The sequence below is a fragment of the Artemia sp. Qi Xiang Cuo genome, chromosome 4 (assembly GCF_049724085.1).
Source record: "Artemia sp. Qi Xiang Cuo chromosome 4, ASM4972408v1, whole genome shotgun sequence".
Classification (NCBI taxonomy): domain Eukaryota; kingdom Metazoa; phylum Arthropoda; class Branchiopoda; order Anostraca; family Artemiidae; genus Artemia; species Artemia sp. Qi Xiang Cuo.
Genome location: NC_142797.1, coordinates 302,684 through 317,506, shown reverse-complemented (window position 1 = coordinate 317,506; position 14,823 = coordinate 302,684). Strand labels below are relative to the sequence as shown.

General features: G+C 34.8%; 1 protein-coding gene across 1 annotated transcript in view; it reads left to right on the top strand.

The window, feature by feature from the left end:
• The window catches only part of LOC148952658 (uncharacterized), a 104,390-nt gene that overhangs the window by 45,125 nt on the left and 44,442 nt on the right, over positions 1–14,823 (top strand). The window contains exon 4 of the mRNA XM_089087325.1: positions 9,904–10,168. Coding sequence (XP_088943451.1) covers positions 9,904–10,168 — 265 coding nt within the window. The remainder of the gene's footprint in view (positions 1–9,903; positions 10,169–14,823) is intronic.

Genomic DNA, 14,823 nt, shown 5'->3' with positions numbered 1-14,823 from the left:
AATCCTAAATGAAAAACAAGGGGAAATTGACCATGAAATAGCAAGAGGGAGATAAAAAAAGCTAGACGAATTGACATTATGCAGAAAGAAGGACAGAGACCAGATCTCAAATTTCTCTTTGAAAAAAACATGTAAATCACGAAACATGAAGATCACGAGAAAGAAAGATGTAAAATTGTTTTAAGTTAAATTGAGTGTACTGAGGTCCGAACTTTGTGGGGGTAGGGGAGGGATCAGTAATTTTTTAAAGGAGGTGTAAAAATTTTAAAAATCACATTTTTACGTGACTTTTTGTCCAGAAAGTCACTCTTTTATTAATCTTAAGATGGTTGGGAGGGGGGATTCCCTTTCTTTTATATGAGACTGAAAGAGAGATAAACACGTCGTTTTTTGTTATTTGGCTATTTCTAGGAAATTTTATTTTGATCTCACAAAAATGAACAGAATTATAGATTTACTGATATTTTTAAATAATATATATATATATATATACATATATATATATATATATATATATATATATATATATATATATATATATATATATATATATATATATATATATATATATATATATATATATATATATATATATATATATATATATATATATATATATATATATATATATATATATATATATATATATATATATTAGTGCAACACTGCTCTAAGACATCCATAATTTGAAAATCGCCTCCTTCTCTCAGTACAAAAGTCTAAAACCTGCTGTGTCATTGGGGCTTTACTAAAAACGAATTGTATTACAAATATTTTCTTTTGTACTCAATATTGAAAATAAACATTAAAATTACAGTAAAATTTTTAACTGATGAGCTTTCAGCAATTAATATCATTATACATCAAATATTCAGCTCAATTTATTAGTTCTTTCTAAAATTGTGCAAGACCCCTAAAATTGTCGCCTTCCTTAACTGTAAAAACCTAAGGCCTGCTACGTCACAGAAAACGACTCATATTACAAATTTTTTCTTTTCCAGTTCTTACAGCATTGGAAATGAAAATAAAATTACAGTGAAATAAAATCTTTGAACTGACGGATCCTTAAACAATTAGGCCTAATATCATTATATACCAAATATTCAATTTGATTTTGTTTACACTTTCCAAGACTGTTCAAGACACATAGAGTTTTCAGTAAAGCGCCATGACGCAGTAGGTGTTAGACTTTTATAGTGAGAGAAGGAGGTGATACCCAAACTCTTGTTTATAGTGATTTTAGTTCATTTCGAGCTTGATTTACATATTCAATTTAAGTTTCACTCGTTTTAAGATTTATTTATTCATTTACATTAGTATCTATTGTATGTCTGTTTGCATTGATTCTTTATTTAATTTCTGTTCGTTTTGGGTTTCATTTATACTTCAATAGGAATTTTTTTTTCGTTTTAAGCTTGATTTGCATATTCAATTTAAGCATTACTCGCTTTAAGATTTATTTATTCATTTATATTGTTACTTTTTGTATGTTTTTTTGCTATGATTGTTTATTTAATTTCTGTTCGTTTTGGGTTTAATTTATTCTTTAATAGTAATCTATGGTCGTTTTGAGTTTGAATTTTAACAGGTATTTGTACCTGGTGATCCTAGGTTTAAAATGGCCCATATTTTTCTTTGAAAAACTTCTTTTTCGGAAAGTTTGTTTTTTGATTAATATTTGTTCGTTTTTGATTGCAAAAATTTTCAAGTTTTGAAACCTACCTTATTTCAAAATCAAACTTTTTTTCAAAATCACATGTTTATCAAAGTATCAAAACTAGTATCAAAGTAACAATATCAAAGTAAAAAAATGGGCTCGTGTCTACCTCGGAGTTTTTATTATCTGATGTTTGAACTATTTTTGACAAAATAGATATCTCAAAATTTTTATTGGATGGGTTTGTGAAAAAGAGCGGGGGGGGGGCTACTTCCCCTTCGATCACTTTTGAATCTTTAAAAGTGAACTAGAATTTTCCATTTTTAATCAAATGATCCCTCTCCGAAGTTTATATGAGCATTCCTTCTATAAGAACCATATAAAGATAATTTCTTAAAACATAAAGAAAGAAATTATCTTCATAATTATTCATACACTCGAATCAATTAGCTTTTCAGAATTTTAAATTGATTGTAAATTCATTCTCTTCAGGGCAAAGTCGTAGTTTTGTGCCCTAAAATAGCAAGAAAACAAGATTTTTCCCTAGTCCAATCTTTATGGTCACTTAAAAAAGAGCTTTAAATTTACGTTTGAATAGGCTCCCTCCCATTTATCTTGGGCCTTCAGTTTGATACAATCACCCTTGGGAAACATTAAAACAAATAAACATGCATCAACGATATTTCTTCTGAAAAAATGATGCAAAATTCCAGATTTGGAAGATTGGAGCTTGAAACCTCTACGGTAGGGTTCTCTGATATGATGCATCTAATAAAAATATTTTCAATAAGATCGCTTGCTTTTTTTTTGGGGGGGGGGTATTTTGTTTCATTTTGCATGTAATTTAATCGCTCTTTTTATTTGACAGTTCTTTTCCTAAAAGTATTTAAAAATAAACTTATTCCTACGAAAAAAAATTCCTGAAATATATTCCTGTCACCCAACCACTACTGATATTTTGGTGTTTGCCCCCCCCCCATGGAAAATTTTCTGCCGGCACCCTTGTTTTGTTCGCTAAATTCCATGTTCTAAAAATTGTTTTTGCAGTTTAAAGGTTTTATACATTTAAACTTCTGAAAAATGCCGTATTTTTGTGGTATAGCAGATTTACTCTGAACAAAATGCTATAATAGCTTGATAATCATTTGTGCCGTTTTTGTCTTTATAAGTGCATAAAGCGTGGGAGACTTGGACGATTGTGGGTCATTACATTTCTGTGTTGTTCATGTGGAGGCAAACTAACATGACAGTTATATCTACGCTGCTATCGAGGGTACCAGGTTATTCTCTGTTAAGTTCTAGCCAGGATTGCCACCACGGTCAGTTCCGAAAGTGCTACAATCGCCCAAATTTGCTTGCTAAACAGCGATTTCTGGTGTTACAGTAAAAAACATTACTTTAATAGTTCTGAAATAGCAGTTCGTGCCACATCTGGCAACCCTAATCACGTGCTACAGTGCTACACATAATGAAATAGTGCTAAATAGCACTTTCGTGGTACAGGTGGCAACCCTGGTTGTAGCCCTGAAAGTGGGTGCTAGAGTTTGGAGTGTGTGATTAAAATTAGCCTTTTCCAACCACTTGGGTGACAGTGCTCCTTACTAAGCCAACGCTTCTATGTTAGCAAGTTGTAATGTCTTACTTTAGAAAAAACAAACAAAACAACACTGTCTCTTAGTACTAAGAACAACTTGCTATGAACCAAATTCAAGATTAATGATAATTTGTCCATCTTGAAACTAGTTTTTTTAAGTACTCTTAAAGTTTTAGATTTAGTCATTCAAGTAAAAATTGACTGCTACTATTGACAATTCATTGCTGCTCAAAACGCCTGAGGCCAACATAGATGTCCGCTCTCCTCTTCACTGCAATCTATTTGAAGCTTCACTCTTTACTCCCCCTCATGAAGTTCTATTTTTTCATTAGTCTTTTCTTAAGACCCTATCCCACCAGGATCTTATAACCCTATGCTATAAACAACTTACTTTGAACCAAATTTAAGATTAGTGATAATTTGTCCATTATTGAAACTTTTTTTCTAATTTTATTTCTCTTAAAGCTCCAATTGTTGCCCATTCAAGTAAAAATGGGCTGCTACTATTGATAACTCACTGCTGCGCCAAACTGCCTGAGGCCAATATAGATGTGCTATCTCCTCTACACCCCAATCTATTTGAAGCTTCACTCTTTACTCCCCCCACCCCATGAAGGTTGTATTTTTTAATCCATTTTTATGAACCTGTTTCATCTTATTCGAGGACGACTTGCTTTTTGTTTGGCCTTAGATGGCTGGGCAAAAGCACGATTTTTGGAGATGAATCATCCATGGAACTTGACCTAGTCATCTAGACCTTTCCTTCTTATTGTAGTCCTGGAAAAATCTTTCTCAATATTTGCAAGTGCCTGTGCTTCAGAGCCATACCTGACCAATCTCATAAACTTTGCTGCCAATATCCCAATCTTAGTTCAAAGACAGACTTATTTGCGGTAGTTATCTTTTGTGCTATTTAAGTACAGATAAACTAGCGGATGGATTCTATCTACTTCTGACCCAATCAAACCCACAAAATTCATGAATTTTATGATTGTTCCATAGTCTCCAACCATGGGCGCCCTTAAGCTGAATTTTAGGGATGGGGGCTTACCTGGTCTAATTGGCACATCCAATGTTGTATAATCGAAATCTCAAAACAAAAATATAAAAATAATGCAGGGTCATTCGGCCAGGCTGGCACCCCATCTGCTCCCCTCTTATGGGGGCCCATGTCTCCAACTGATTTCTCCCCACATATTCCTATTTAATTTCCCATAATTTCTTACTTGGGCTGATTTTCTTCTGTTTTATTGAGTTCCTTCCTAAATATAATTCACCCGTACGTGTCTCCAGCTCCAACTATTTTTAGATAGAGAGTCTAAAGGATGCATAACTAATTTAATTTTTAATAAAATATATCTTATGTTGTCAAGGCTTTGTCAAATATGTTGTAAATTATTAACACTATTGTTTTCCCTTTTCTATTTCGTTTAAGTATGCAATTAAATAAAAAAAAAGTTTTTTTTTAAAACTGAAAGTAAGGAGCGACATTAAAACTTAAAACGAACAGAAATTATGCCGTATATGAAAGGGGCTGTCCCCTCCTCAACGCCTCCCTCTTTACGCTAAAGTTTTTTATTGTTTAAAAAAATAAAGTCGCGAGACAGAGGCAAACTTTAGCGTCAATACGTTTTTGAATTAATGCAGGTTTTGATTTTGGCTCACCGTACATGAATAATTAAAATGAAATTTGCGTACGTATTAATTTTACTTTTTTTTTGGCTAAATGGCTTTCTCGAAATTTTGTTCTGACGTAACTTACGAATTAACTTACGTAAGGAACTCCTATATTTCGTATTTTTCTATTGCGTATATTAGGGAGTTCGCCCCCTTGTCAATACGTCGCTCTTTACGCTAAACTTAAAATTGTGTTCCAATTCTTTAAGAATGGCCCCTTAATCACAAAAGCGGGTAATTAGAATAAATAGTTCTGATAAAAGTACAAAAAAAACTTTAGCGTAAAGAGCGAGTTAATGACTAGGGGCGAACCCTGTCATACACGTAATAATGTCTGTTCGTTTTAAGTTTTGATGTTGCTCCGTACTTTCAGTTGAAAAAATTGTTTTTTTTAAAATTTAATTTCTGATCTTTTTTTAAAAAATTCTGGGAAATCCGGCACCCCTTTCATAGCAATGTCCCTTCCCCCATGAAAACTTCCTCCATGGAAAGATTCTCCCACACAACACCCGCCTTTTCCCCAACTACCAGAAACAATCCCCCCTGAAAACTTCTGTATACTTCCCAATAACAAATACTATATATAAACATTGGGCAAAGTTCATAACTTGCAGACCTTCCCCCGGGGACTGTGGGGGATTAAGTCATCCTCGAAGACATAGTTATTGTATATTTTGACCATGTTGAACAAAATGGGTATCTCACAATTTTGATCTGGTGAATTTGGGAAAAAAATGAGCGTGGGAGGGGGCCTAGTTGCCCTCCATTTTTTGGTCACTTAAAAAGAGCACCAGAGCTTTTGATTTTCGTTCGAATGAGCCCTCCCTCGATATTCTAGGACTGCTGGGTCGACAAGATCACCCCTGAAAAAAAGAAAAAAAAGAAGAAAAAAACACGCATCGGTGATCTTTCTTCTGGCAAAAAATACAAAATTCCACATTTTTTGCAGATAGGATCTTGAAACTTCTATAGTAGGGTTTTCTGATACACTGAATCTGATGGTGTGATTTTCATTAAAGTTCTATGACTTTTAGGGGGCGTTTCCCCCTTTTTTCAAAAATAAGGCATATTTTCTCAGGTGCGTAACTTGTGATGGATTTAAACTTGATGAAACTTATATATTTGAAATCACCATAAAAATCTGATTCTTTTGATGTATCTATTGATATCAAAATCCAATTTTTAGAGTTTCGGTTACTATTGCGCCGGATCGCTCCTTAGTTACAGTTCGTTACCACGAACGGTTTGAAAAGTTAGCTTTTCGCTTTTTAATCTGAGAAAATCTAAAACAATCTCCTTTCGGCTATAAAGAAATATTGTCCTCACTGCCATCATTTCCATCTTCTTCTTCATGTTGGTGCCAATCCACCAAATTAAGGCTTGTTTTAGGTGAAGGGACTCCGTGTTAATGTGTTTTATTACATCTTACTTATTGAATTATGTTTCTGTGCTGATGAAATGGAGGCAAACGACCAGATAGATTTGACTCTACTTCTGGCCCTGCAGTGGAAGAGACAGAGAAATCCATGAGTACAACAGAAAAGTTTCACAGTGTTTTAAATGTAAAAAAGACGGTCACACTGCATAGAATTGTAAAGTAGAATACTCTACATACTTATGGCGTTCTAACAAACAGCCCTCCAAATATAGATTTATAAATTGTAAAGGCAACCATTCATTAATCTTTCAAATCTGCCCAGAAAGACGAAAAAATCAACAAGCCTTAAACTTTGCTAAAAAAGTACCAATTAAAATACAAAAAAAACCTCTGCTGTACGCAAGACTTATACACAGGCTGTACCAGTGTTTCCCCTTCGAAAATTTTTAAATCTTCTCCCGCCGGCCAAACATCGTGAAAATTCTTGTCAGCAGAACCGAAAAATCCCGAAATTTTTCCTGGCGGGAAATAAATATAACCCTGTACAGCTATGTTGATTTTCCAGAGCAACCGCAATTTCTGTTCATTTTTAACACATAAGTGATGCTGAAAGTCAGAAAAAGGAATAAGATCTAAAGTATACGTCTCAGTCTTGAAAAAAAGAAGTAGTCTACCGTCAGCGGTATTGGTCTCCCTTTTTGGACGTATTTTTTGTAGCTATATCCGATTTTTATTTTTTCCCTTTCTGCAGTTTAGCTATAAAGATTCTATAAAGGTAGTTATAAAGATTCTTGTTCCTTTGATTTTTATAATCGAACTGTGATGAAGAACGAAATCTTATTTTCTACTAATTTCAATGTAAGCGGATTCCCTGGATTGGCGGGAAACGAAACTTCGAAGTTTCATTACAGTTGGATTACAGTCTTTGACTTAGTGGATCGTCGAACTCACCTTTGGTAAAGTTCCTTCCGTACGTATAAGGAACTCTTCGAACTACATCAGGCGTAGTGTTTGCAAATCTTTTACTTCTCAGAACTTCATACAAAAAAGACTAGAAGATTGTCGAATAAACAAAACATATCAAATATGAGAGGACCAGCAGAAAATACAAAAAAAAATAAGAGACTTCGTGGAAACCGGCTCAGACATATGAGCACTTCAAGACTGCACCATAGATAAATAAATCGACCAAGATGAAATCTGACACTAATCGCCATACGTCACATCTCCCAAGATTTTTCGCTGTGCAACCATGGAGAATAGGATGGCGAGGGCTCCTCTCCGTGATTTGTGTCTCATGCGGATTGTCGACTGTAAAATGGCTCTTAGCGTATCATTTTTCAGCTTGTTGCGCTTTTCTGTTTCACGTTATTCACAACGCTGAAAAATCCCCCAACACCAGTGATAGAAACGGACAAAATGAGTAAGTGCCTAACCACCGATAGAACATTCCCAAACCGAGGTGCCCCAGCTGGCGTTCTAACCACCGCCCCACTCGTCCAAAAGTCAATAATGTCACCTTTGTCGGTCATTGTTACCTGCATCGCCTTCCATTCCTCAACAATTTGCTTGGGGTTCCAACCGGGCATCTTGTATTTTTTTTTCCTTGAGCCATACATTAATGTAGATTGTAAAGGATATATTATTTTGAGGAAGGATTGAAATTGTGGAGATAAGGGTGGAATATTAATTGGCATGAAGGAAAATGTTCCTTTTGTTCGTCTGTACTCAATACCTTGAGAGATTTGAAAAAATTGAAGTTTTGGGCTGTGGAGTGATTTTAAGTAGTTCTAAGACTGTTAATACTTTCAATGTCTTCAACCTTCATGGTGATTCATCCCAAATTAGTCATGAATTGTCTACAATAGTCACAAATAATACCCCATGAGAAATTTTCCTCCTAGCTTGAAATTTCAATTCTCATTCTATTGCAAGGTGTAACTGTAGAACCACAAACAGAAGAGGACGTCTTGTAGTAGAGCTTTTAATTTATAGTGATGAAGATTCCATATATTCTGCTGTGAAGATAATCAGAGGCAACGCTATAGCGTTGCCTATAGTAAAGGCCATACGGCCTTTTCCCAGAGGCACTTCACATGGAAGGGGTCGTCGTAGAAACTTCAAACGGGGCTCATTCTAATGGAAATCGAGAGTTCTAGTGCCCTTTTTAAGGGTAAAAAGTGACTGGAGGGCAACTTGCCCCCCCCCCCGCCCATCATTCCCCCATTCTTAAAATTCAAAGTATAGTCACAAATACTACCCCATGAGAAATTTTTCTCCTAGCTTGAAATTTCAATTCTCATTCTATTGCAAGGTGTAACTGTAGAACCACAAACAGAAGAGGACGTCTTGTAGTAGAGCTTTTAATTTATAGTGATGAAGATTCCATATATTCTGCTGTGAAGATAATCAGAGGCAACGCTATAGCGTTGCCTATAGTAAAGGCCATACGGCCTTTTCCCAGAGGCACTTCACATGGAAGGGGTCGTCGTAAAAACTTCAAACGGGGCTCATTCGAATGGAAATCGAGAGTTCTAGTGCCCTTTTTAAGGGTAAAAAGTGACTGGAGGGCAACTTGCCCCCCCCCCACGCCCATCATTCCCCCATTCTTAAAATTCAAAGTTTTATTATATTTCTGTAATTTGTCCGATTTCTTGTTGTTTTCACTAGTTCTTCCCCAAAAATGATTCCAAGGTATACCGGTCGAATTCACTGGTCCTTATTTGATCATAATCGGTCCAATTTACTCCTAATCATATTATCTTCTTGAATATTGATGGTATTTTTTCTATTTTCAAGGATATTGAAGTATAAAAAAAAAATTCGAAGATCTTTTCGCTTTGAAAAATATATTGTAAAACTCGCATATAGTGTTGATCAAATAAAAAAACAACATGTTGTTACAGTAAGGAACAGCATTAAAGGAGGAATCCAGTAAGGAGGAAATTTAAAACTCAATAAGGAACATCAAGTATTCCGTATATGAAGGGGTTACCTTCTCCCCAATACCATGCTCTTCACGCTAAAGTTTTTAGCGCTTCTGAAAAGGTTCCTATTCTAATTAAACGGCCCTTGTGTTTCAGGAGTCGTTCTTATAAAATTGATAGAAACAATCAAATTTCGGAATCAGCATAATAAGCTGATTCTTTTGATATATCTCTTGATATTAAAATTCTGTTTTTTATAGTTTTGGTTACTATTGAGCTGTGTCGCTCCTTACTGTTCGTTACCACAAACTCTTTGAAAAATTGAAAGATTAGTTTTGATTAAATTTTGGTGTGTCAAGTTCAGGTAAAATAAATTGGATATATTCCCGGTATTACCCCCTCCTGAAAATACAATACTTGTTACGATGATTCAACAATGTCTTATACTTTGCCCCTCATTTTGATATATGTCCTATATTTTGCCCCGCCTTTTCCTATATATCCTACACTTTGCCCCGCCTTTTCCTATATGTCCTATACTTTGCCCCTAATTTTGCTATATGCCCTATACTTTGCCACACCATTTCCTCTGCCAACGTTAAATTTCCTGTCAACCAAATAGCATGTTATCTTGTTGATTCTTGATGTAATAATTTTTTATTTTTTGAAGTTCGTACAAGTGTGGAAAAGTTGGACGATTGGCTGTAATTACATTTCTGGTTTGTCTAAGTGGAGGGAAACTACCAGATAGATTGAATCTACTTTGCTATTGGACTGCAAGCGTAAGGGCATCAACTGAACAGAAAAATATTAGCAGAAGCTCATTGGTGCTGCTGTTCAGATACATTTCAAACATTGTTGAATTTGTGAATGAAGGCCCAGCTTTTGGCTCTGCACATGTTCCATTGGCGCTAAGCAATTGTTTAAAGCATACGGTAGGTTTATCTATTTGTCTGTATTCTTCTTAAAAATAAACTGTAATATTGTATATAACAGTTGTATGTTGTATATTCTTTATAAGTTAATAAATACAAGTTCAAATAGGGATAAAATCCTTTTAATAAACAGTGATGACGATAAAAGTGATAGAAATTCACAAAAATACCAGATATTTTGGTCACATATGCAGTGACCGTCATCAGCAGTAAAACTAAACTAAACAATTTAAAACAATAGTTTATATGCAAAATCAAATAAAACTACATATTGTTTAATTCTCTAATTCTTTTCAAAGCAAATGCGGAAGCTAGCCTCTTTGACCTTCTTGGATTCGGTTCATTAGCGTTCAATGATATAACACTTGGACAGATGTCAACTACATTGGGTGAATTGAACTTTACTCTGTCAGATTATAATGAATTATCGTAGATAGAATTTAGCCCAATTTCACCTGTGTCACGACTCAAAGCAATATTCTTGAATAAGATTTTCTTTATTTCAAGAGTTTCACCAAAATTTTGCTTTAAACCCTGATCCCTAGAAATCAAAGAGACATTATCGAACAAAATAAAATGGTCTGGAAAATTGAAAATATGTTTTGAAAGGGCTGTAGTAAAATCTTCAGACTTAGAATCTTGCTTTAAAGCAGAAGAAAAAGAATCTTAATGCTCTAAAAATCTCATTTCCAAATTCTGGTTAGTACGTCCCACATATGAGCTTTCGCAAGTACATAGGATCTGATAGACCCCACTTTCTTGCCCCAATGAAGTTTGTTGTCTCAACGCTAATGAAAAAAAAAAAAAAAAAAAAAAAAAAAAAAAAAAGCTAATAAACCGAATCCAAGAAGGTCAAGGAGGCTAGCTTCCGCTTTTGCTTTGAAAAGAATTAGAGAAATAAAGAATATGTATTTTTATTTGATTTTGTATATAAAATTTGTTTTAAATTGTTTTAGTTTAGTTTTACTACTGATGACGGTCACTGCAAGTGTGACCGAAATATCTGGTATTTTTGTGAATTTCTATCACTGTATATTAAAAGGATTATATCCCTATTTGAACTTTTGTTTATCGTCATGGAAAGGCAGGGTGGTTTCCGAAATTATCTACTTTATAAGTTATATTCTTTCTACTTATGTATTAGATTCTGAGCTAGTTTTTTTTGTCTTGGGTTAGTATGATCTAGTTTTTAGTCGCAGAGGTTTAATGCTTCAGAATAGTTTCAGGAGATGACTTTCACTGATCTGTAAAAAAAACCAAAAAAAAAACCAGCTGAATTTGGAAAAATATTTATATATTACCCAGCATTTCAAGCCTTTCAAATAGTAAGAGTGGCAAAAAATGCCACGAGTGGCACAAGCTACCAAAATTTTATATGAGGGGGTAACATTCGGGAGGGGGGGGGATTTGAAAAAATGGAAAGTACCGTCTCATCGTAAATTTTCTCATTCTAACTAGCGTGCTTATTAGATTAGGTACAACGCTTTGGCAGAAGCTTGACTGACTAACTGAAATTATCTCAAACAGTAAACTGTACGAAAAATGTGATTTGATCCCGCACTCTAGAGCTATAATGGGAGAAATGTTGAGATGGGTAGACACGTTCTGCCATTGAAGGATGACATATTGCCGAAGATCGTCCTTGTCGGCCAACCATCTTGGGCCAAGCGAAAAGCAAATCATTTCTTAATGGGATGGGAGAATACCGTAAGGAAAGGTTTAAGGGAAACGGGAGTTCTTTTGAGGGCGTAAAGAGGGAGGTTGTGAATAGGTTGGGATGGAGGAGGAGTATTCGTAGCTGTGTTGGCTTCAATCGGCTTGGTGCTGCAGTAAGTTATTAGTAGTAGTAAAAGTAAGAGTATAAGCTCTAATTTCTTAAAATTAAAAATAGTGCAGAAAGTAAAATAGCGGTAAACATTTACCGCAGAATTATAAGCTTTTTTAATTAAAAGTCAAAAAGAAGAAAGAAGCTTCAAATTTAGGCCTGAGTTAGGGTCTTAACTGAAACAAAATGTAAAAAATATCAAAGCTGAAAAACATTACTTTGTTCAAGACACTGCCGCATAAACGACCAGTTTTCTTTACTATGGAGACCAACTACAATCTTTTTACAATAATTTAAATTGATTAACTACAAAGTCATCGACTACTAACTTTTAAAGCTAGGCAAAGGGTCTAAAGGCAGTCTACAAGATTTTGACGGGGGGAGGGGGATTCACTCCAGTGTGAATCCAATGGTATGCTTAAAAAGGAGGCCACAAAAAAATCTTTGTTTAAAAGAATTTTTTTTTAGTATTTTTCCTTTTTTTTTGCACAGGTCGTAAAAACAATTTATACACAAGGAAATAATCAAAGGAAGCTGAAAAACAAGGCCTAATTTAAAATTAGGTTAGGTTAAAATTAAGTTAAAATAAATAAATAAAATTCAAACGAATATTTTTAATAATTTTGTGTCCATTCCTATCACTTAAAAAAAAAATAATTAAAAGGCTTACTATAAATTTGCTACAAATACCTTTTACTAGTGGGATGTTGTTTATTACAATTGCCAGTAACAGTGATAGCTGCTAAAAAGAACAAGACATTGGTGATTTATATCTGCTTTCGAGACGTGTTTATCCGCCGTGGTCTTAAGAACTTATTTATGACCTATTAAACTTTGAATAGGCTTCAAACTTAGGCCTGCCTTCCGAGTTTGCTAAACTGAAAAGATCCAACTAAAATCAGAATTTTTAACAAACTTTCCTCTGCTTACAAAAGTAACGCATAAACAATGAATTTTCTGTACTATGCAACATAATTTCAGCTATTTGTAATAGTCCAAACCGAATTTATATCACTTTACTCTGTGTGTATTCAAATCCATACCTAATATTTACCCTTGCGTATAATCGTGTTTCTTTGGTTTTCTGAACTGGAATGGCAAGTGAGAACGTGAGGTTACCGAGGTTACCGACTTCTGCTTTTTTGACCATTTAAAGGGTATAGACGTCAGTTACGGGCTTTTGACGAACAAAATTTACTCCACTATTACTCCTAGGCATACACAAAGGAGATAATGAGAAATCTTCATTTTGATTTTTTTTTTCTCGACATTTTAACTTTTTTCTTGACGATGTAAACACTGTTCATACTGAAGAAAAAAAAGGTTCAAAATTACTATCACTACTACTACTAAAAACTCACCGCAACACCAAGCCGCCTGAGGCCAACACAGCTACGCACGATCCTCCTCCATCCAAATCTGTTCAAAGCCTTCCTTTTTACACCCTCCCATGAAGTTCCCATTTCCTTTAAATCTTTCTTTATGACGTCCTCCCAACCCAGACGAGGACGGCCTGCTTTCCGTTTAGCCCTAGACGGTTGGACGAAAAGAAAAATCTTCGGTAATCTGTCATCCTTCATCCGCAAAACGTGTCGTATCCACCTCAATCTTTCTTTATAGCCCTAGAGATTGGTATCGAACCACATTTTTCGTACAGCCTATTATTTGAAATAGGGTCAGTCAGCCGGGTACCCAGAACAATCTTTAAGCAATTTCTCTGGAAACATCTAGAAAATCTTCATCTGCTTTTCGGAGCGCCCATGCTTAAGAGCCGTATTTGACAACTGTCATCACTGTAGCTTCTAATACTCTAATCTTGGTTTGCAGACTTTTTCTTCTCATTGTTCTAAACTTTTTTTAACTGTGAAAAAACACCCTGAGCCTTGGCTATTCTACTTTTAACATCTTCACTGCTTCCACCATCTTTACTAATAATACTACCAAGGTAAGTGAAGCTGCCCACCCGATCAATCTTGTCATTACTCAACGTCACCTTTGCATCTTCACTTATTCCTAGCCTTAATGGTCTTCTTAAAATTAATTTTCAAACCAATTCTAGCACCCTGAATTCGCAAGACCTATAAAAGTTCATTCATTTTGCTCACACTTTCATCTAGGATGCTTAAATCATCAGCATAATCTAAGTCCAGGTGAATTTTTCCTCCCCGTTTGATTCTATGGTCTCCCATTGCCTTTCCTGTGCTCCTTAAGACAAAGTCCATCAAAATAATCCATATAAAGGGGGATAGAACTCAACCCTGCTGAACTCCTGGGTTAATACAAAACCAGCTACTAACCACATTTCTTACCTTAACTGCAGCAATGTTATTCTCATACATAGCACTAATCACTTTAATGTATTTGTCTGGTATAACTTTCAAGGATAAAACCTTTATTAAAGCTCTTCTATCAACAAAATCGAACGCTTGCTCATAATCTATAAAACTGAGGACCAGAGGTGTTTGACAAATCAGACACTTCTCAATTATTAACCTAAGAGTGAAAATTGACTGACGAATTCAGACGATTTGAACTGGACTTATTAGGAGTCTACCGACGTCATTTCTCACAAATTTCTCACAATTTCTTATCCTGGAGTTTACCAAAATCATAACTTCCCGAGAGGTAGTTACCCTTCCGAAATTTCAGCTTTAAATTAACCCTTGACACTACTAGATGGTGATCTTGTACTGGCCTAAGTAAAAGAATATAAATGAAAAACCCGCATTAATTTAACAGATCTTTTTTATGTTCCTATAGTTAAAGTTGTATTTAAAAGAACCCTACTGTGTTTTTCCAATAAATGACACTTAGTAGTTGAAAAATTTTC